The sequence below is a fragment of the Ascidiella aspersa genome, chromosome 3, assembly GCF_963924565.1.
Source record: "Ascidiella aspersa chromosome 3, kaAscAspe10.2, whole genome shotgun sequence".
NCBI lineage: Eukaryota > Metazoa > Chordata > Ascidiacea > Phlebobranchia > Ascidiidae > Ascidiella > Ascidiella aspersa.
The window spans coordinates 37890488-37911953 of NC_139449.1; the positions used below are offsets into that span (position 1 = coordinate 37890488).

The following is a 21466-nucleotide window of genomic DNA, read 5'->3' on the forward strand; positions in this document are numbered from 1 at the left end:
CGTTAAGGTGTATCGGTTGCACATCCTGTGTTTGTTTCATATTTAAAGTTTTTCTGTCGAGTCTTGATAGGTAGTTAAATTTGCAAGTTTCCGAAAAGTATCCTGGTGGTCGAAATTGACCAAGTTCTTCTCTCGAGCTTACATCGCTGTAAAAAAGGAAAAAAATTGTCCTACTTTATTTTCGGTCCATCAAACCTTAAACGTCTGGCAGTTTTAGGTTATGAATCACTTTAAAATGTGTTTTTTCGCAACTGGTAGGTGTCCTTTTTAACCCCAAAAGTCCACATTTATTTTGTCATCTTGCTAGGCAGCTATAGAAACCATTACTCTTAACTAGATAAATCTTGTAAAACTTGACACAAAATGGCGCTCATTTTCGGCTACTGGGACTTGCGTGGAAAGGGCGAGGCAATTCGCTTAATGCTGGAATATCTCGAAATCGAATACAAGATGAAGCTCTACCCGTGGGGGGACGCCCCCGACTTCGATACTAGCGTTTGGAGGGCTGCCAAGCCAAATCTTGGAATCGACTACCCTAATCTGCCCTACGTCATAGATGGTGACGTCAGACTGTCGGAGAGTTTCGCAATAATGCGCTACCTTGCTAGGAAGCATGGTAAGCTGTACCCTGAGGGCGACCTGGAAAACATGAGGTGCGATCAAGTACAAGGAGCTATTTACGATTTCAGGAACACCTACACCAAGACTTTTTACGATAGGTAAGCGAACATGGTTGACAAGAGGGGATGTGTTTTTAACAAGGAGTTTTAAATGACTAAGTCCCAGTCAAGTAATTAACAAATTAACTGGAGTCCAAAAAATCGTATTTTCTTTTAGACTTTCCAGTCTTTTTTAAACTTTTCCTGCGTAGGAGCTATCTTCATATTTTACACATTCGAAAAAACCTAGCCCAATCCAAGTCATTTTCATGAAAATAAAATGTTAAATTATTATAAACCTTTAAAATTGTCCGAATAGTTCGAGTTGCAAACAACAAAACGTAACACACAGCGAGCAAACCGTTTCACAGGGGGAAACTGGTATAAAACTAGATATAGAATTGTTAGAGATGACGTCATAAACAAGTAGACTTACAACCTGCGGAATTTAGGCGCAAATATATAACTGACTTCTTAAAATTATACCGTAACGTTTTCGTAAGGCCTCATGCCCCCCAAGGGGTAGGTGCCCATTATTTTGAAACCTCTGAGTAGAGAAATAAATGTAAAGAAATTTAGAAATATATTTTTTGAGACGTAAGAAGTATGTCTACGACCACGTGAGGGCAGTAAATACACTATTTGTTTTGATTTTTATGATTCGTTTCACCGAAGTTGTAAAAAATAAACGAAAAACTCTACAACAGGGTGACCTTTGAAGAATCCAAGGTCAAGTTCCTTGCCAGTTTTCCCGCCCAAATGTCCAGCTACGAATCAGTGCTAAGCAAGTCGTCATGGTTGACTGGCGACAGGCTGTTGTACATCGATTTCTTCTTCGCTGAGTTTCTCAGCTGCTTGGAGCTTTGTTTTCCCGGTTGCCTGGACAACTTCGCCAGCTGCAAGGCTTATTTGAAGCGGTTCGACGAGCTGGAACGCGTTGCTGCTTACAGAAAGTCACCAAGGTTCAAAAAGTTGCCCATTCTTGGAAAACCGGCCATGTTTGGCGGGCAGCCTGAGTGATTCGGCCAGTGTTGAAAAATCGTTGGCGCGGCTCTAGAATCCTACCACATTTTCGTCCGGGGGGTTTCTATTGCTAACACTATTTGGGTTATAGAAATATAATTATATCAATTCTCCCATATTTGATTCTAGACCAGCGCCAAATCTTTTTATCATTTTATGGATCAAGTTAATCTTGTTACCGGGATGTTGTAATTTATCACAGGGCTTTTTAATGTTTCAGCTTTTGATTGCTTTAATTTACTAAAACTTTTCGCGTTTTTTTCGGTTTGACATCGATATTAGCTGCTTTACCCCGCACACATTTGTTAAAACAATGTAAAAAGCTTTAAGTAAAGAACTCAGTTTGGGTTACGGAGTCGGGTTAAAAATAACCCGAGTCCGGCTCCGACTTTACAGCCTGTATTTAGCGTTTTATTCCCATTGGTGATTTCTGTACTGTTTCAAAGAGAATTTTTTATCGGCTAATTTGTTGTTGGAAATGTGATTTAATATAATTGTCAAATCGTTGTTTTTTTGATTTATTTATAGGAGGCTTACTATAATAGACTGTGTTTGGTAAAATTGGAGTCTTAGTAATGCTAAGTTGTAAGCATGGATTCAATTCATTTAGTCACTTGTTGATTGTTTATTTCCGCACAGAATCGATTGATTTTATGCAAAAAAAGAAATTATTGTGCAAAAGTAAATTGAAAACTTACGCGTTTTGCTGAATTTTTTGTCGCAAAGCAAAAAATACAAATTCCCTTGTTTTTAAAAACATAAGGGACAGGTTTCTAGAAGCAAATTATTAGGCATTAAGAAATAAAATGGTGTTTTTACAACTTTCATGGTAAATATACATGACAAATTGGAACATTGAAGTAGTGACCATCGCGATATGAACGAAATGTTAATCACCAAGTGCATTATGCGTGAACAAAAATAAAAAATGCGGTTGCAAATATCTCACTCTGTGCAAATTCGAGAACAAAACACAAATATTTGCGCTCGATGTTTTAAATATACGCTGTGACGTAATAAAAAGAGTGTTTCGGGTATTCTACCACGCGTTCTTACCAAACGCATTTTATAGCGGACGGGCGGCGCCTTTTTAACCTAACGCAGTTTTGTGTAGACCAAAAATGGCGGTTGTCGGTTAGGTTGGTTGAACATGGTTATCCTGGGGTGGCACGATTGGTGGAATTTCTTTCTTGGAAAAATACTCAACAAGTTGACCCGGAACTTCTGCCAGAACTGTCGCCGATAGTGCCCCGCCTGACATCTGCAAGATTAATGTAAATTTACAACATAGAGTTATAAGCACCGAAATGGTTTCTAGTGGATAATTGAATTGTATTTCCATTAATGTTCCCAATTTCATTCCGCGTGAAGATAAATATTGTGTCGTTTTCACTATTATCGCCTCGCCTTTATAGGATAACAAATATTCTTAAACATACAGAAAGCAACTAGATTTAACAAAAATTTCGCTATTTTTTTTTTGTTTTAGTTTTCCATTAAATTTGCACAATTTTTTTAATATATTTAGCTATAAAAAAAATAAATTTCAAAAAGTTACGTAATTACTTGAAATCATGACGTAACCTATTGGAAAACAACGTGACGTAACATAATCAATAAATTGTGAGGTGATTTTTAAAAAAGTGACGTCACAAATTAACAAAGATTGGTCACGTAACATATCCAACAAGTCGTAACAATATAATTCATAAAAAAACTTTGTAAAAGTCACAATTTCAGCAACGTCACAATCGATCAATTCGTGACGTTATAAATCAAAAAAATGGTGACGTCGCAAATTTTTAAACGTTTATTGAAAAAATAGTCATGTCACAATTTCAACCAGCGTCACAATCAATTAATATGAGCCATGTTTTTTTTTTTCTTTGTTTTTTTTTCTGATTCTTATTTCTCCAACAGTTTTCTCAAATTTAATGGAATTTTTGCCCAGAACCAATCTTTATAAACCTAACCATGCAAACTACTGGAGTAGGCGGCACAACAAAACCAAACTGCCACACAATTATATGTCGGGGCCAAAGGTTGAAAGAAACTGTTTTCAGGTTGGAATCGAAAATAACTGTTATTCAAATTATTGGAAGCGGAACACGGTAAACCCAAACGTATCTTACCATCTTAAACTTTCTGAACGGAACGAACTGAACGACGTCCCTTTCCGCCTTTTGGCCCTTGGCGTTCCTGGGTAATCCCCCGTCCCCGTCCAGGAACTGCATTGCGGTGAAGTCGGCATTTCCCACCCCCACGATGATTATGGACATGGGAAGGGTGGAACTCCGCACCACGGAATCCAATGTTTCCGCGATGTCAGTAACAACACCGTCGGTTATTATGAGAAGAACGAAGTAGTTCTGGGAAAATTGAAGTTTCTTGTAAGATTTTTGCTATTTTAGATATCGACGTATATTAAAAGAGATCAAATCTACTTGGGTTAGGAAGTTTTAAAAACGTACGGGGGAAGTGGTTTTAGGAAAGCGATTCTTAAACTAACTTTTTTAAACCTGACACTACAAAAAATAAATTCATAGGACTAGTAGTAATGTTGGTGGGGTCTTTTTTGTAGTAATGTTGGTGGGGTCTTTTTTTAGTAATGTTTGGTGGGTGCATTTCGTAATGAATGCCAAAGTTTACTGAAAAACTTGACTTAATCCCCAACTCAGTTTACGGCGAAGGCTTACAAAATTATTTTACCAATGCAGTTGGAGGTGGATTGGCATTTATTTTTCGTGCCTTTTGTCGTATTCAAGTTAAAACAAATTTGTTTCTAACGAGGTTTTGGGCTTAATTGCGATGAACACGAGCTCGGAAACCAATTTTTATATTATAGGCTTTAAACCGTAAAGTTTGACACCACTCAAACTATCGATGTTCCTACCTGTGCGTTGTTGTCCTTCTGTGATTGTTCTGCAAAGTTTGCGACGTGGTTGATGATTGGAGCGATGTTGGTTGGACCGTAGAGACGAACTGTGCGAACTGCGTTGTAGTAAGCCTCTAGTAAGCCATCGACACCTGTGATAAAACATGTATGAGTCTTAGATTAGTCTAATGTGAGGTTAGAACAACAGATTGGGGTTGAGTTTTGGTTATCAAAAAGTAAAAAATGACAAATTGTTGTTTCTACTGTCACAATTAAGTAAAGTTATTCCGTGCTTGAGCCATCGACGCCTTTGATTAAAGATGTACAGGATTTTAAAGGTGATTGTAAGCCGTTAATAGACAAAAATGTAAACTAAATGGCCATAATCTGATGGCATTGAAATTAGATCGGTTATAAAGCATATAATGGTATTTTTTTCAATGTAAGTTCCAAAGTTATTATTTTTTTGAAGCCACCAACTTGGATATGGCCATCGTATCGAATCGGGATTCTGTTTACCTAGAATAAAGCTTATCGGGAAATGGAATTCCGTCATCACTATAATCGAATAGACAAAATAAACTTTAAAAGGTAACCTTCCCCAGGGCATCAACTAAAACATTGCTTTAGCAGTGCAAAGTTTAGTTACCTGTAATTGTTTACTTGCTATTTCTAAAAAAATTCCCATAATGGCATGAATCGTTGTTTGAAAAGTATTTTGGTATCGGATCGGCACCGATACCACCCTAGTATCGGACGAGTACCGATGCCACCCTAGTATCGGGCGAGTACCGATACTACCGCTTGGTATCGAGTATCGGCTCCGATCCGATATTATGGGACAACCCTAGTCACTACAACATGATGTATAACGTTTTCACACAATGACACCAGATGACGTAAGTACAACATGATGACGTCAGTGCAACGTGATGATGTCAGTACAACATGATGACGTACTCACCGACGCAGTAGGGATTTTGTGGATTGAAGTTGAGCGGGAACTCGTGCGACACCTCGTGGTCGGGAGGTATTTTGGCGCCAAAACCGAAGGCGGGAAATAATTTGTCGCTGGAATGATAAACAAACATTATGGAAATGTAATAAAATTTTACCGCCGATATATAACAAACAATACATAATGTAAAACGTATAGGTTAAGCCGATAAAATTAATAGCGTTTAAAATTCCACATTCAATAATTGATTTAATTCACTTTTTCTTTTTACTTTTATTTTTAAAAATATAATTAAATATATAAATAATCAAAACATTGCCTTAGTGTTTTAATTAACGTATCAAACGAATACCACACAATTCTTAACCGCGAAAAGATGTTCTTTACATTGAAATATATAACCTAGTGAATTGCTATATTTGACTATTGCTGTATTTGACAGCGGATTAAAACAAACAGATTTGTGAACGTTGAAAAAAACATGTTTGAGACATAAAGTTAAAGGCCATTTGCCGATTTGTCCAGTTTTTACCCCTTCCTGGCCTAAAAAAACGCCTAATTGGTAAAATAGACGCTTCATGAAACACAGAACATGTTTCCCCTCTCACCTGTCGTAATCTTGCACGACGCACCCCACAGCTTTAATAGCTTGTGCATATTCGTTGAGGTTGGCGCTGTCAAGATAATGAAGGGAACTCTTGTGCTTCGGGTCCCCGTTTGACCCAGTAAAGTCAACTCCACACTGGGATAAAACAGATTTTAAATTAAACGATTTGCCAGCAAAGTGACATTGTCCTAAACAAATAAAAAGTGTTTTTTAATAAACTGTTTTATTTAAAATTTTGGAAATGTTTTGATATTTTATTAAAATTCCTTTTTTTAAGTCTGGCACTTAATTGGTGTTAAAGAAACAATATTTGTTTTTTTTGCACTTTAATTAATAAAGATGACATAGTTCCAACAACAACTGCAACGTAGTTATAAACAATGTGTATTCTGTAATCAAGCCACATATTTCGGTAATCCTTAACGAAGGCATCTTGTGTATAGTTCCAGCAAGATATACATAAAGTTAAACCCTTCCTTACCGTGAAGTGGATTTGGCAACCACCGAGGAGATAATCAAGAAACGAATATCTTTTAACGACCTGAAAAACAAAAGTTATAGTTGTCGCATTTACATTGCGTTCGAACGTAGTAAAACTACGGTTATCTAACAAAGTTAAATAGAATTTGTTTCTTCAATATTCTATAAAAAAAAACCTCGCCCATAGAATCAGCGCAAAGCAAATTCAAAATTGTCCGCATTTTTTTGTGTTTGTTTTTGTTTGTTTTTCTGTTTACGCAAACCTAAAACATTCGCCTAGTCTGCTTTTACTCATTTTATAATAAATTGGCTCAACAGTTTTACATTTGAACATTTTATAAGTGGAATTATGAATGTATTAAAAACCCAAGTTAACCGTGTTTTCTATAAACTTTTGTCCGGCTTAGGTAATAGAAAAAAATGCTCCAAGCGAAAAGCTTACTCAGCCAAAATAAACGAACAAGAACATTGACTTGATTTCCCAAAATAGTACAAATTATTGGCAAAAATAAATGATGACATCCCTTGTGTCTATTAGTTTAACAAGGACTTGATAGAAGTAATCTTCCTAAGTTGTTGTAAGCCTATTTATCTCAGTTTTTGTCAAACAACAACTATGTCATCCTTAATCACTTTAAACCCAATAAAACCTTACCCTAAACTGAGAAAATGTGATCTTTACTGAGGTGTTGTAATCCTATTCACCAAATCAGCAATTCAAAAGCCAAAAGACATTATTATATTTTTCAAAAACAGTTCAAACAAGTTTTGGTGTACCTTAATAATTTTGAATCTAAAAGTGACTTACATTACACTGAGAAAATGTGAACTTTGTCGAGTAATTGTAATTATTTTTATCTAAGTTTTTGAAGACAACAATTATGCTATTATTTATGGCTTCAAACTCAACAGTGACTTGCCCTGCACTGAGAAAATGTGATCTATCTTCCCTGAGTTCTTGTAATCCTAATTATGTAGGTTTTGAGCAGACAACGCTCATGTCATCCGTAAGTATTTCAAATTCAATAGAGACTTACTCTACATTGGGAAAATGTGATCTTTCCTGAGTTCTTGTAATCCTTCTTCTTGGCTTTTTTCTTGAGGTTGATGAGATGAAATGGAGATGAGAGCTGGTTCATGATCGCGCTCACGGTCGTCTCAAACTCACCGATTATATCGTGATTACCGCTGTTATCGTGATCGTAGCACGCAAGCTGTGAATGATCATGAATTAGTTTAGTGAAAGGAGCTCCTTTTAATTCAATTAACTTTGACGACAACTGCATGAGGTTTGCCAGCAAGGCTGCCGAGTTGGTTAAAAAAAACCGAGGCCTAAACAAAATAACTCGAGTCCGACTCCTGCCAAATGTTCAATTTCGTCGAGTGCCATGTCCAGCTCGACTCTACAGCCTGTTTTTCATCCATTTAAGTAACTAAAATAAAGTTGATATTTAGCAGCCCACTCATAGGGGGTCAATGATATCGTGATTTAATGATATCGTGATTGCCGCTGTTCATGGTGACCGTGGCACGCAAGCGTTTTATATTCATGAACATTGGTTGGGGTTTAGGCAGGGGTGGGAAATGTAGGATCGGAGTCGATAATCGATATTAAAAGTTAGTATCGGGTACTCGTCCGATACTAGGGTGTTATCGGCGACAATCCAATATGTTTATATAGTTACACTTCTGATACAATGTGGCGATTTAGACTTGTGCTAAAGCAGCGGTTCTCAACCAGTGGGCCATAAGAACATTTGAAGTGGGCCACAGACCAATTTTAAAAAGCTAGATTTAGGTTCATTTTAGTCACTATATTTAATTTTACAGCAATAATGACTTGGGGGGGGGGGGGGGGAATGTAAATTTATTGTTACCCGCAAGTATCTCAGTAATGCACGGTTGAATAAATGATCTGTTTTAAAATATGTTCTGCTGTGTTTTGTTCTAATCCTATTTTTACAGTTTTTTCTTTCATAAAAATTTATTGACCACAGAATGTTTTTTGTAATGTAAATGGGCCACGAAAGAAAAAGGTTGAGTTTTTTGTCCCGCGAACTGATAATCAGCTTTGCTTCAATCTGGCAATTTCACTTTAATTTTTGTTTCTTTGTTATTTTAAATGACAACAAAATTTGTGAATGATCCTTTGTGATGCACAACAATACAACTTTGTCCAAAAATCGAACATCGACCTCAGACGTCCCATTGATCAATAAATTATGTGGCAAATTTGCTAAATTTTGGTGTTGAAATTATTTCATAGCTACCGTAGCTAAACAAAGGTGTACATTTCATAAAGTTAGAGTATATATGCCACAGGCTATCTATGCATGATTTGCTAGCAATAAGCCTAAGAATCGCTATTTAAAAACATTGGCCCGCAAGATGAAAACAAAATTGTTTTTGGCCCGCGATGAAAAGAAGTTGGACCACGCTGGTCTAGATCCAGAGTTATCATTTCTGATAAAATTCGCGTCTCATTTTGTGCTTGTTGACTGAATACCACTAAATCGATAGCAGAACTCACTTTGATGGGTCTGTCGAAGTTTCCATTGCATAAGCTCTGTATACGAACATTGAAGGTTTCCCACTTCGGTTTGCGGGTGTCTTTCTTCACCTACAAACATTATTTATGATAATTTATTGTAGAAATAGCGGATATTTTCAAAAAAGCCAAACTAGTTCATGACGTTTTCGAGCATAAGGCCGGAGGTTGTAGTTAGACTTGTTATTTACGACATAGATTTAAGAATGTAAAAAAATATTGATTAAGGAATCTCGTTTCCGCTATGATCAGTTGTTACCTCAGTCTGATGAACCATCAGCCACCCCCCATCCATTTCCTGCCTCAGGATCTGCATATATGGGTCAGACTTGCCGATGAAGTCCTTCTTGTCTAGTGACTCGCCCCTCATAGAAATCTCAAGCACGTCGTTGTTTGTGATCTCCGTGGCGCGGATCTAGAAACATAGGATATTATTTTTACCTTTTTTAGGGACATTTTGTACTTTTTAATTTCTATGTTTTTCTTAGCAGACCAAACAAAGACTTACTTTGGCACATAGATTGTTTTGGTCAAACAAATTATACTTTTTATTTTATAAAAAATACCATAAAAATGCAGTAAAATAGCTGCTTGTTATAAATTTAACTCTGGAAAATCGTTTTAAATAAAGTATTTCATTTCTTTTTCGTAAGTATAGCTTCGAAATATAGAAGATATATTGGAGGATAATGGTTTGGGGTTGTAGTAAGACGTAGAATGAATATCAAAGCCCAGACAGTTATTCGAAACGTTCAAAATGATACCCATACTTCGGTATGAGCTTTGATATTCCTTAAGAAGATATTACTTTTTATTGTTACAAAACCAACTTACTGTAATAGTTGAGGGTTTAGGTGCGGAAGAATTTTGTTTCGACAATTTTAGCGTTGTCTCCCGCGCAGAAACAATCTGAACAAACAAAAAACACAATAAAAAGCTGAATCTAGCCTGCATTGGTCGCACTTTGTTCATTCGGAATATTTGAATTGCATTAAAAAAAGCAATCGTGCATGATAGATTATGTTTTGCAAAGTTTCTCTATTAAACATATAAATTATGTTCGCCGTCAGTTTGGTTGTAAAATTGTAATTATTTATTATCGAACACTTAAGATTTAGTTTAAAAAAAGCAAAATAACAGTTAATTCATCAAGGAAACGCATTTTTGCTACTGCACCTTCATTATCACGATTTTAAATTATATTTTGCCTTTCATTTTTCATTGTGACGTATAAATGCTACAAGCTCTACAGATGTTTTACAAATATTCAAAAGCAACACCAAGATAAAAGTTTGACTTTAAAAAAAATAAATTCAATACGTCATTTTACAAATCTGATGACGTCATTTTAAATCTTTCGCCAAAAAAATCTCTCTAACAACACAGGAACCGTTTGAAACCACTCTGTAAGAAATGTGATGACGTGTACAACCTGTCCGAGTGATATTGTGACCTTGCCAAGGTCATCGTCGTCTTTAAGCGTGTCAGTGTCATTGTCTACGTCATAAACGGAAAACTTAAGGAGTTGGAATTCCTCGAACATGTAATCGATGTCAATTGTGACGCTGAACGAGGGGTCATTGTTGTCCTTTACTCTCTCAGTTCTTCCGACCTGAAAAACAAAAAACAAAGGTTTTAATTTGAACTGAATGTTTGTATTTTTATTAAAACCGAATTATTAATTGGAGTAAATTTTACACGAAACAAAACAACCTGAAAACGTTTCAAAATTAAAAGAAGCGTAACGATAACTTTATCTGGGACTGAATTCTAGTAATTTTCTTAAAACCGATTTAAGAGTACTTAAAGTATTTTACCGATTAATTCGGCAATGTCCTATACAAAACAAAGCAAGACCTTTCTTTTTAAGTTGGACTAAATCTTAGTTTTTTATCTTGAATAATTTTTGAATACGTAAGTATCTAATAGATTGAGTCGGGTTATTTAACAAAAAAAAAGAAAGAAATATAACTAAACATGCATTAAATACCGCAAAATATATATTTTTTATTTTTTTAAACACTTATTTAAAAAAAAATTAAAACATAAAAGCATGTATTTGTAAAAAAAATGCTTGGAAACGATGTTTTATACGAACAATGTTCCATAAATGAGATAATTATTAACAATTTACTCGTTACTTGACCAAAACGAGTATCAAGAAAAATTCTAAAAGCAGTAATTATCGATTTTTTAAATGTGTACATGGCAATGCAAAAAGCGAAATTGATATTTTATATTGCCGCAAAGAGCCCAACAAATATGATGTTAACTAAACCAATAAAAAGTAATACTTCGATGTCCAAAGCAAATAGCCCATGCTAGTAAAAAAACGACATTTCTAAACTTGTTGGAAATGTAAATGTTAAGGCGAAAACATTCAGAGAGATTTTTAGTTCAAATAAGGGATTTGCAAAGTAAAAAAATTGCGATTTTATTTTCTACAAATAACGTAGTAAAAAATGACATTTTAAAGTCCCAATCTAAATTCAGCGTTCTAGAAACCAAACAATATTTTAACAACTTCCCAAATGTCAGCCAACTTTATAGGACTGACGCAAAACCAGTATGTTATTGATGTTTGTGTTACAAAGGGGCGTAGCTATAGTTGAACCCAGGGGCGCCTTAGCTTACATTTCAGCAGCCGACTACAAAGTTTTACGACTGAAAACGCAACCATTCCTCTGACCACCAGTGCTTGGTTGTAAATCTGTTCAAGTCACGTATAGTTGGAAGAAAGTTGAGTTCATATTTGGAATACGTGCCATTTTTTAGCACAATGAAATTATGAAAGTTGTAAAGTTTTACAACAAACCGCCCAGTTTTTATAGCGGTTTTGGTTGCTTTGTTTCGGAAAAATAGGAACCCAGTTTGTTTATGTCGTGCCATTCTTACAATTTGGACAATATGGAAAAATGTAGGCCGTGAGGCAAAATTGTAGCAAATGTTAAATTTTAAACCAAGGATTCTCAAACCATTATGCCTCGAGAGAATCTTAGGTGTATAGCTGCGAAACTTTCTGGTATTCGTAACTTTTTTTGTTATGTGGGACGTAGGTCCAATGCGAAGCTTGAATTTACACAAGCCTTTGTAAAACTAATGTTGTTATGGTATTTATTTTGTGTATAGCCATATAGCTATTACGAGCGATTGCCAAGTTATGATTGTATTGCTTTGTAAGAAGTGTGTCGCGAATATTATTAATTTTCTTGGGAACCACAAGCTAAAAGAGAACCACTGCTGCAAATTAATAAGGAACAGAAAACCTACAAGAAGCACTCCTACTGCAGAACATTTACCATTTTCGCAATAAAATTGATTGCATTTGCCCTTAAAGATAACTATTTTACTAAAACACCCTATTATATACCAGAAAAGTTTAGTCAAAATGGACCACGACATAGAAATGAAGACATTTGTCGTTTAAACCTTTATCCTAAATGACATTTTACCGTGTAAGTTTTTAGACTTTCAACGGCCTAACGGAAAATATAATAAACCGTGGATGCTATCATGAGATGTACTTCGATAAAACGGAAATCACAGTTTAATGTAAAACATCCTTATATGTACTTAAATACCTATTTGCTCTCAGTGTTTAAAAGTTCAAACATGGAATAAAATGTCCCGTAATTGGTTACCTCATTATTTCACGTTTTTTTGGTCTAGACACTAAACCTATAGTGCCCTTTTCTGTCCTTCGTCTTTATAGGGTCATAAATTGGTGACGACAATTGACTTCTCGCGATTTTGATTTGCAATGACAAAAAGGGCGTTCACTTGAATTCCAAAGGGCTCGTCAAATATTTAAAACCACACAAATTGATTTTTTATTTGATCTCCAAAACCGCATTGAGCGTTGAAGCTAATTCATGTTTGCCAGAATACGTAAACCCATAAACTGCTTGCGTCAGTTTAAGGCAGGGCTGCGGAGTCAGGACTCTATAGTAAGGCCACGTAAAACTACCCGAGTCCCGAGTTCAAAGTGCGCATGTGTATTACAACATTTTGAAACTGATAATGCTACAAACTTGAAATTGTAAAGATGAAATAGTATGTCGTAGAATATATTCCAATTATATATTATGGGTGCTAGATGAATTATATGACACCCCTATAAGTGGATTGCTCAATCCTAATTTAGTTACGTAAACGGGTGAAATACAAGCTGCAGAGTCGAAGCTGGACACAACGAAATCGCACGTTTACCAAAGCTGGACTCAATCTACTTTTAACTGGCTCCACAGCCCTGGTTTAAGGATTATAACATTTGGATAACCACTGGGGGTCTTTTGTCAATTTAAAGCTGGGGTGAAAGTACATTTAAGAGATGACGTCACTAGTTACGCCAAAAAACAAGCAACCTGGGGGTTATGTCTAGATTTCGTGCACAAAAATCGAACTAATTTTACTTGAAATTTAAAATGTTCGATTGTGCGTCTCTTTGTCTATGTTAATCAATTATAAACCACCTTTAGGTTGAAAAGTTAAAACCCAAACCATCACTTTAAGCTACTTTCTCCAAATATGCGCGAAAGAATTGAAAAATGATAAGCGTTGAAAAATTATTATTCTCGCGTTCAAAGTGTTGTGTTTTAATCGACAGCAATGTTTTTCAATCTCAGTGTTTAAATACAAACCATCGCTTTAAAGTACTTTCTCAATTCTAACCAATCTCCCGGATAAAATTGCTTGCAAAATATTCTTTCTTTAAACACAGGTGCTCCAATACACACAGGAAATGTCCACACAAGGTTAAATTGTGGGTTAGGCTTGCTAACCAAAGCACTGATATAAGCCCTTATGCAACACAAGCACAATAGAAGCGTTCACTTGGACAAACCCTCTATTTGCACTGCAAGGAGTAACTCTAATATCTAAAGCTACAGTTGCCGTATTAGGAATATCAAAGTCCATGTAGAAGTAAAGTTTTTGTACTTTTTGAACAATTTAAAATTGAATCTACGTTTAACTGCAGCCCCCATCCAAAATGCTCCGAAGGAAATTGCTAAATTTTTGGAAAAAGTACCACCAAAACAGTCAGTCAATGTCAAGCGGGAAGAAAACATGTCCTGTTCACATTATAGGCCGTTGTAAACACCCTAAAAGCACAAAACGGCTGTTTTCATGTAAGTCCGGCCAAAGTTACCAATTTTTGGGGCCACGAATTACTGCTGAAGCTCAAAAAAAGGAAAATGTTAAATTTGGTGCAAAAGTACCATCAAATCAGCCAACAAATGCAAACTAAAGGGAAGAAGCGTGTCCAGTTTGCATTCTAAGGTCGATTTAGGGCTTGTCTGCTCCTTGTGTGCAGTTGAGGCGTTGCTTCTTGTGCGGTTCGATTCTTGTTGGCTCAACGATTGTTTGCGAACAATTGCCGACGCGCGATGGAACTTAAACTCGTCACTTTCACCCCGGGGCGACAAAGAAAGATAAATACGAAAGGGGGTACTTTTAGGGGGGGGGGTACGAAAGTGGTGTAGCCACTTTTTGTATTACAAAAGTTTGAACTTTAAAAGGCTGAGTTTTTGTTGTTGTTTTATTTAGATAGTTTTTATACACATCTTTCTTTATTATATTTAATTTGTGTCTTTAAAACTTATTTATTTTCCTTGTACTCATTTTCTTTACACTCTATTAACCATAAATACCTGAAAAACGGTAAAAAATATCTACATAATATTGTGCAATCATAGTGGATTTTATATAACAACAATTACAACAAAAAAGCTTGCGATGCCAAATTACCTTTATACATTGTATATAACACAAAAAATCTTAAAAACTAAACATTCCTGATTGATTTTAAGTAATTGTTTTTAGGTATAAATTTGTTTTCAGAAAGTGAAAAATTTTCAATAATACCTACAGAAACACATGTTTAGCTATAAAAGAAATTTTGCCCCTATAAAGTATAAAAAAACATATAATTTTTATTTTTTATCTTCTTAGGTTTCATTCACGTATTCCCCAATAAACCATCCCTATTACCCTAAAATGTCCCCCTAAAATAACCCCCTTACCCTCCAGTCGACCCACATCACGATACCTGGCGTTGCACGCTTTACGGCGCTTTGCGTGGCTTACAACGCGCCGTTTGACGTCACAATACGCCGCGCGTGGTTAATGAGTAACGCGTCGCTTACTGCTGCCGCCGAATATTTCCGCGTGCCGCGATTTTATCTTGTTGATATTCGGCAGCTGTAAAAAAATCGCGCTTTATTTCCGTGGTTTGCACTTCTGGAACATTCTTTATCGGAAACAACTTAAACATTCTTTATCGGCTAAATCTACGCGCTTGTGATCGATTAGATTCCATTGATTTCTTGGTCTTGTGAGTTTTTGTTCGCTCTCTTAAGTACTACACGCGGCTAAATATGGCAACTTTCTTGCCTAAAATAGTTTTACGCAAATTTAAAGAAGCCGTAGCCTACTTGAGTTGTTTTTTTTTTATCTACGCTGCGTTTACGCAGTTGGATTGCTTACATCCAGATATTGAAATCGACACCTAAATCAGCCACTTACGCTCCAATTTGTGCCATTTTAGAGAAATATTTGGAGTTGATTGTAAATGTCATTTAATGCCTCGAGCGAACGAATTGAGAGGATTTTGAAAAACAACTAGCACAAGATATTTGCTGTAATCCTATCCTAGCTTAAATTGGAATGAATATTCATAAAGGAAATTTGTCACTCTTTCGAGCAATATATGATATATAGGGCGTTACATCTACCTTTTAAACGTTATAAACATTAACTGTCAAACAAAAACTGGTAGTATTGCCCGTTAAATAACAATGTGTGTATGTATACACCAGTACAAACTATGTTTTGACAAAACAGGGACAATTTTCCGCACTATCGGGATTCGGCAATATTTAAAAGTTGGATTTGAGCAAGCTGCATTAAATTGTGGCAAAACATGGAAAAACTCATTTTTTCATAACACGTCTCTTACCACAAACTTTTTTATTTTCTGCAACAAGCCAAGTATACTAAAGATAAAAGCAAAGCCTAAAAAATGGAACATAATTAGGCAAACAAATCATATTAACAACATTGTGATTCTTGAGCACTTCAGACTTACAGCTAAAGTGCGAATACAAGTGTTTGAGCTTTGTGTATTGAGATCAAAGGAATACACCGACGATCTATTGGTTGTTTCGCTTCTAACAAGGGCGTTGGCGCTGTGTTGTTTTAAAGCCACTCAAAATGTGACCAGGAAAACCATGAAAGTGTTTCCTTGCGGTCTTTTAAAAGCAAAGTGCTATTTTTGTCGCTAAAAGCAGAAATATCCGGGTTTTTGTGTCCTGACTTGTCACGACAATAAGCTCGTTTCTTGTGGTTTATTGAGATTACTTGCGAGATGTAAACTTTTACATTTTAAGAGTTGTACGCCCGACACTTCTTCGACATACGCTCAAGGTATTCATGTTGGGCTTAAAATTTTAAGAATGATATGAAGTGGTAATAGTAGTTATGTCCGATAATATCGGATTGAAGCCGATACCCGACGCTAAATGATAGTATCGGTACTCGTCCGTTACTTGATATCGGTACTCGTCCGATACTAGGATGGTATCGGTGCCGATCCGATACCAAATTAAAATAGGTATTTTAACCCTGATTTGCTTCCCAATGCAGTAATTTATACCTCAACATTAAATTCTTAAACAATAGAAGTTTAACAACTCGCTGTATTTTCAACTTATTTACGTTAGAGGGAAGTTTCGCCTAAAACCCTGAGAAAAATGATCTTTAAGCGCTTTAATTTAATCTTTTTGTTTATTTGGGCATAGTAATGACGTCACTGGCATCGGCTCGCATCGCGATACTTTTTTTTGATATCGGGCATCGATATCAAGTATCGGGCATTCCCAGGTACAGGTATGCCTCATAAAACGCGCTAAAATTGTAAAAAATGTTAAATGCAAATTATTCCTTCTGGTGGTATTTCAGTTCATTTTTAAGTGGGGTCAATGAACTCGTTAAGCCCCAAGTGGGGTCAATGAACCCATTAAGCCCCCACCCCACAATTTACCACAAATTACTTGCCTCTAAAAAATGTCCGTGTTCATTCCTCTGTTTGACCACCACGATTGGATCAGACGCCGACATAATGTCCTTGGGGAGGAGACCGCTACATGAAAGTCGAAGTTCAACACGCATCGACATCCTGTTTATGGACGCCATATTTGGTCAACTTCTCGCCAGATGATATGTTGTTTTAAAGTTGATCAGTTTAAAAAATCACATAAACCTGTAACAAAGTAATGCAGCTTAAAGCGATGATGATGTTGCAGAAAAGTAGTATTCTCAAAACGCTATCCCTTTTTGACAAAATGCTATTAGAAAACTTTCTCTTTTAATGCTTTAGAAACCCGCAATTCAATATTAGGACAATTTTTTGTGTACATTATATACAGTTTGAGGTTTCTGTTTTACAATGCCAGTCTCGAAATGCCCTCTAAGTGCCTTTTCTGTTTGCAGTTAACATGTTAAAACAGTTGCCATTCTTGCCGTACACAAATATCTGTAATCGTCAATGTGGAAAAACACACTCAATGTAGACGCTATGTGGTAAAAAAATTCCAAGACAAAAAAACTTTTTGTGACGAAATACCTATTAAAAAAATGCAATAGATACTTTGTTCTTAAATCGTTGCTGTTCCTGTTTTTTAACAACTTTGCTCTGTCATTTTGTTCAATTTAAACATAAACAACTGCTTATGACGCAACAAACATCAAAACAATCCACCAGCAAACGTTGCTTTTCTAAATTTAGCTTCAATCCTTAAACTTCGGACACCCCTGTTCCGATCGGTCATTGTTCCTGGCGCTTATGACAGCACAATGGCGCTATTGATGACGGACAATGCTCGCTTACTCGACGCACGTTCCCGCGCAATGAACGCCGCGTCGAAAGTCGACCAGAGTCGGGAACGTCGCTGCGTAAAACGCCAGAACAAACACTCCATTGTTGAACCATTGTTGAGCCATTGTCGTGCGTCGCGATGCTGGGAGCGGCACGCCGAGGGGGCGGTTTGAGGGCGCGCGCGTTCGTGACGTAATAGTGAGTGACGTGACTGTCCCGGAAATAGATGGATTGCGGCTTTGGCCGAATTTTGTTGCTGAAAAATCGTATGAAATTGGTTTGTTTGCATGTTTAGAACCAATTTTGGTTTAGAAAGGTTTTGCATCCAAAAAAATATTGTAAAAAATATTGTAATTTCAAGTGTATTTTATCGCATTATTTTACTAAGCGAGTTTTAGTCGGGGGTACAATTTTGTATTATTACTGTTAAGTGACAATTTTTGCGATCGTGCATAAAATGTAATTGTTTTATTTATCGCTCACAATGTTGTTTAATGACGGGGGTTGTTTATCTTGAGGTAAACCTTGCTAGTTTGCCTCACTAAATACAACTTTTTGAGGTATGAGCTTTAAACTGACTTCATGTATTTTGATACAAAACTCATATGAAGAATACTCAGCGCATAGGCGTAGCCAGGCCTGAGGGGCAACGCCCCCCAAATAAAAGTTATAAATATTTTACTCTTAATAATTTGTTTTTTAGCATTTATGAGCAGTACCACAACATTTGTTCACAGGCATGCCACACCTTCAAATGCCATGCATTGTTACGTCACAAACGATGTAGTTAATATAAAGTTTGCCATACGATAATGTAGTTTTACTACTTTTAGACAGTTTTTGCCATTTGACTGTGTTTTAAGTATTGCGTTAACACTCAGTCAGTTGATGCTCGAAACGGTTTGTTAGCATTGTTATTTGTGTTCGTTACGGCAGTTAATACAATGGAAAAAGGTAAACAAAAAATTCCACTTTTTGCCCCCCCCCCCAAATTTTCGGATGGGTACGCCACTGACTCAGCGATGCGAACAACATTCAGCACAGGTGTCTGACGTATCTGCAAGAATATGTTGTTTGCCGACCGCGAGAAATGTGGCTATTTGTTGTTACTCGACAAATAGCTACGTTAGGCTAGACTTGATAAAACAAACAAGTTTCGTAGCAGCCTAGACGCCTATTTAAGCGGTAAGTGGTTTAAAAGTGTTCTCTGCGACCGAATTGACCAATTAAATTTATCAAACAGCCTTTAAAAACATAACCTATCTCGTGTTACAAGCCTACTCTATTTGATTCTATTTCAATAAGATAAACTGACGATGCATTTGCTGGCGAAATAAACAGATATATTTGAAGATATTTTAATCGAGTCTTACCTGAATTGTTATTAAGTAACTGCGGCAGAGAATTCGCAAATAGGTACTTAGATGAAGTTGTGGTCCCTTCAAGTTTATTAGAGGTCGAGGAAGCTTAACCCTAACAAACCTTTCCAATAAGGCCCCAAATGAAATCGAATCTGTTTTAAACGATACTATTTCTGTATAGCTTTTCGAAAGGTCGGTACATTTATTAAAAAAAATGTTTTCCGGAAGAATAACTTTCCAATTGATACAATGCCAGGCAGAAACGTATATTCAAACAAAGTTTCGTAGTAGCCGAAACAGACACATATTTACATGGGATTGTTTTTCAAAGTGTTTTGTGGGACCTATTTGGTCTCTAAAATTTAACCATCGTTTTCTCAAAATATAGCCTACTTGTGAACTACAGCGGAGAATTATAAATTAGTATATTTAGATAAAATAATTGCAATATCTTTAATTTTCTCAACTGTTACCAAAGCTAAACCTTTACAAATCTCTACAAGGACCCAAATGCAGCAGACTTCTGATTTTGTTCGGCTTAGTTTCGTCGACTTTAGCAAGCTAAAAGTTTGCAATTCCGCCAATAGAAATTAATTTTATCCTAGCAGTAGCATTTTGAAAATAAGACCCGTCTAATTCTAAAGGAGCTAGTAAGACGTTCATCAGAAGAAAAAATGGAAAAAAATATTGTTAAAAACAGGGAGACGGGTGTTATTTATATTGGACAAATAGCTGAACTTACTGGAACTACGTTGCCTTGTAAAACATAGTTACAGAAATTGAAAAAAAATAAGTTTTTCTTCGTAAAGCTACGATGTTTGCAAACCTATAGGTCAGCAGCTCGTTTACAGACGGTATAAACTTCTGTCGTAGTGAAAAGGCTGCAAAATCTTTTGTTGGGAGCTCCTACCAGCGGAAACCGACTCAGTATAGACCAGGGATGGGCAAATATATTCAATGGAAGAGCCATTTGCAGAAAATACAAGTACCAGAGAGCTTCAAAATTATTTCAATACAAAAACGGTAAATAATGCCAGCCGCAATAATAACAGAATTGTAATATACCAAAACGGTAATAATCAACACAATAATAACGGTAATAGCAAAATAACACACACAATTTTTATTAATATTAGTCTTCTGTTAACTAACTCTACTTACTCTTACGTCTAGCGTTACATCATAAACGAAATGCTGGGCAAAATAAAGAAAAGAGAAAGCGAGAAACGTTTATAAACCTTACTCTTGTAACTTTTAAAAAATTTTGGAATTTTGCGGCAGTTACAATTCATCAGTTTCACTTCAGACAACCAAGTTACATTTTAATGATTTTAATGAAGTCTTCTATAGTAGTTATGTGGTTTTCGGTAATGTGTCCCTCAAGGCGGTTTCGTATTTTACCTTCCCTACATAAATATATTACCATATAAAGCAGAGTCGGATTAAACAATGAACAAAAAGACTTTCGAAGACAATCCGAAATGCTTAAGTTAGGATTTTTTTGTCAAAATATTTTTTTAGCTTTATTAAAAAAGTTAAAGCGAATATGACGAACAAGATGCTTGAAATAAATCCACTGCTGCTACCAAGTATAGTATACTAAAAAGAAGCTCTTTCATTTATTTTTTAAACGTTTGTGCCACCTTGTTTTACTTTGTGTGGTGTTGCTGATTTCCTGATGAAAGAATCCTGTATCTAGGTAGTCAAACTTGTTGGACAAATAACTAAGTACCATAAGGACGTTTTTAGTAAGATACTTGAAATGCAATATTTCAAAGCACGGTGGTTGTTAACTTTTATTTGTAAGTAGCTGTGAGAGCTGCGCATTCCAAGTCAAATTATTTGTCTAAATGACTTTAGTCAAGTTAAGCTATTTAGAAAGAGTGACTTAAGTCATTACAACATTGGCTAATGGCGCCCCTCAAGCCCCTCCTGTTAAAATGCGATAAGGTGCCCTTTCGCGGCTAGCTGCAGACTTTTGTAAACGTCAGAATTCAGCGTTAAAACCACTCAAATACGCACGAGACGAAAACCGACGCTAACTTTAGCTCGAACTTTCAAGAAGGAATTTCAACGTTTT

The 21466-nt window shown here is 36.1% G+C and overlaps 2 protein-coding genes across 2 annotated transcripts; one reads left to right on the forward strand and one right to left on the reverse strand.

Annotated features, from left to right (window-relative positions):
* Positions 1-312: 312 nt before the first annotated feature.
* LOC146162853 (glutathione S-transferase Mu 1-like) lies at positions 313-2138 on the forward strand. The gene is made up of 2 exons (XM_083385613.1): positions 313-719; positions 1367-2138. The coding sequence occupies exons 1-2, from the start codon at positions 364-366 to the stop codon at positions 1677-1679; spliced, it is 669 nt and encodes a 222-aa protein (XP_083241739.1). The 5' UTR covers positions 313-363; the 3' UTR covers positions 1680-2138.
* Positions 2139-2638: 500 nt separating this feature from the next.
* Positions 2639-17377, reverse strand: LOC146162854 (copine-3-like). The gene is made up of 12 exons (XM_083386131.1): positions 17206-17377; positions 10583-10762; positions 9985-10059; positions 9410-9565; positions 9133-9222; positions 7640-7816; positions 6604-6663; positions 6124-6257; positions 5522-5628; positions 4576-4709; positions 3815-4051; positions 2639-2943 (listed from the first exon to the last, which is right to left on the reverse strand). Exons 1-12 carry the CDS (start codon positions 17341-17343, stop codon positions 2818-2820), a joined length of 1614 nt encoding a protein of 537 aa, XP_083242257.1. The 5' UTR covers positions 17344-17377; the 3' UTR covers positions 2639-2817.
* Positions 17378-21466: the final 4089 nt, after the last annotated feature.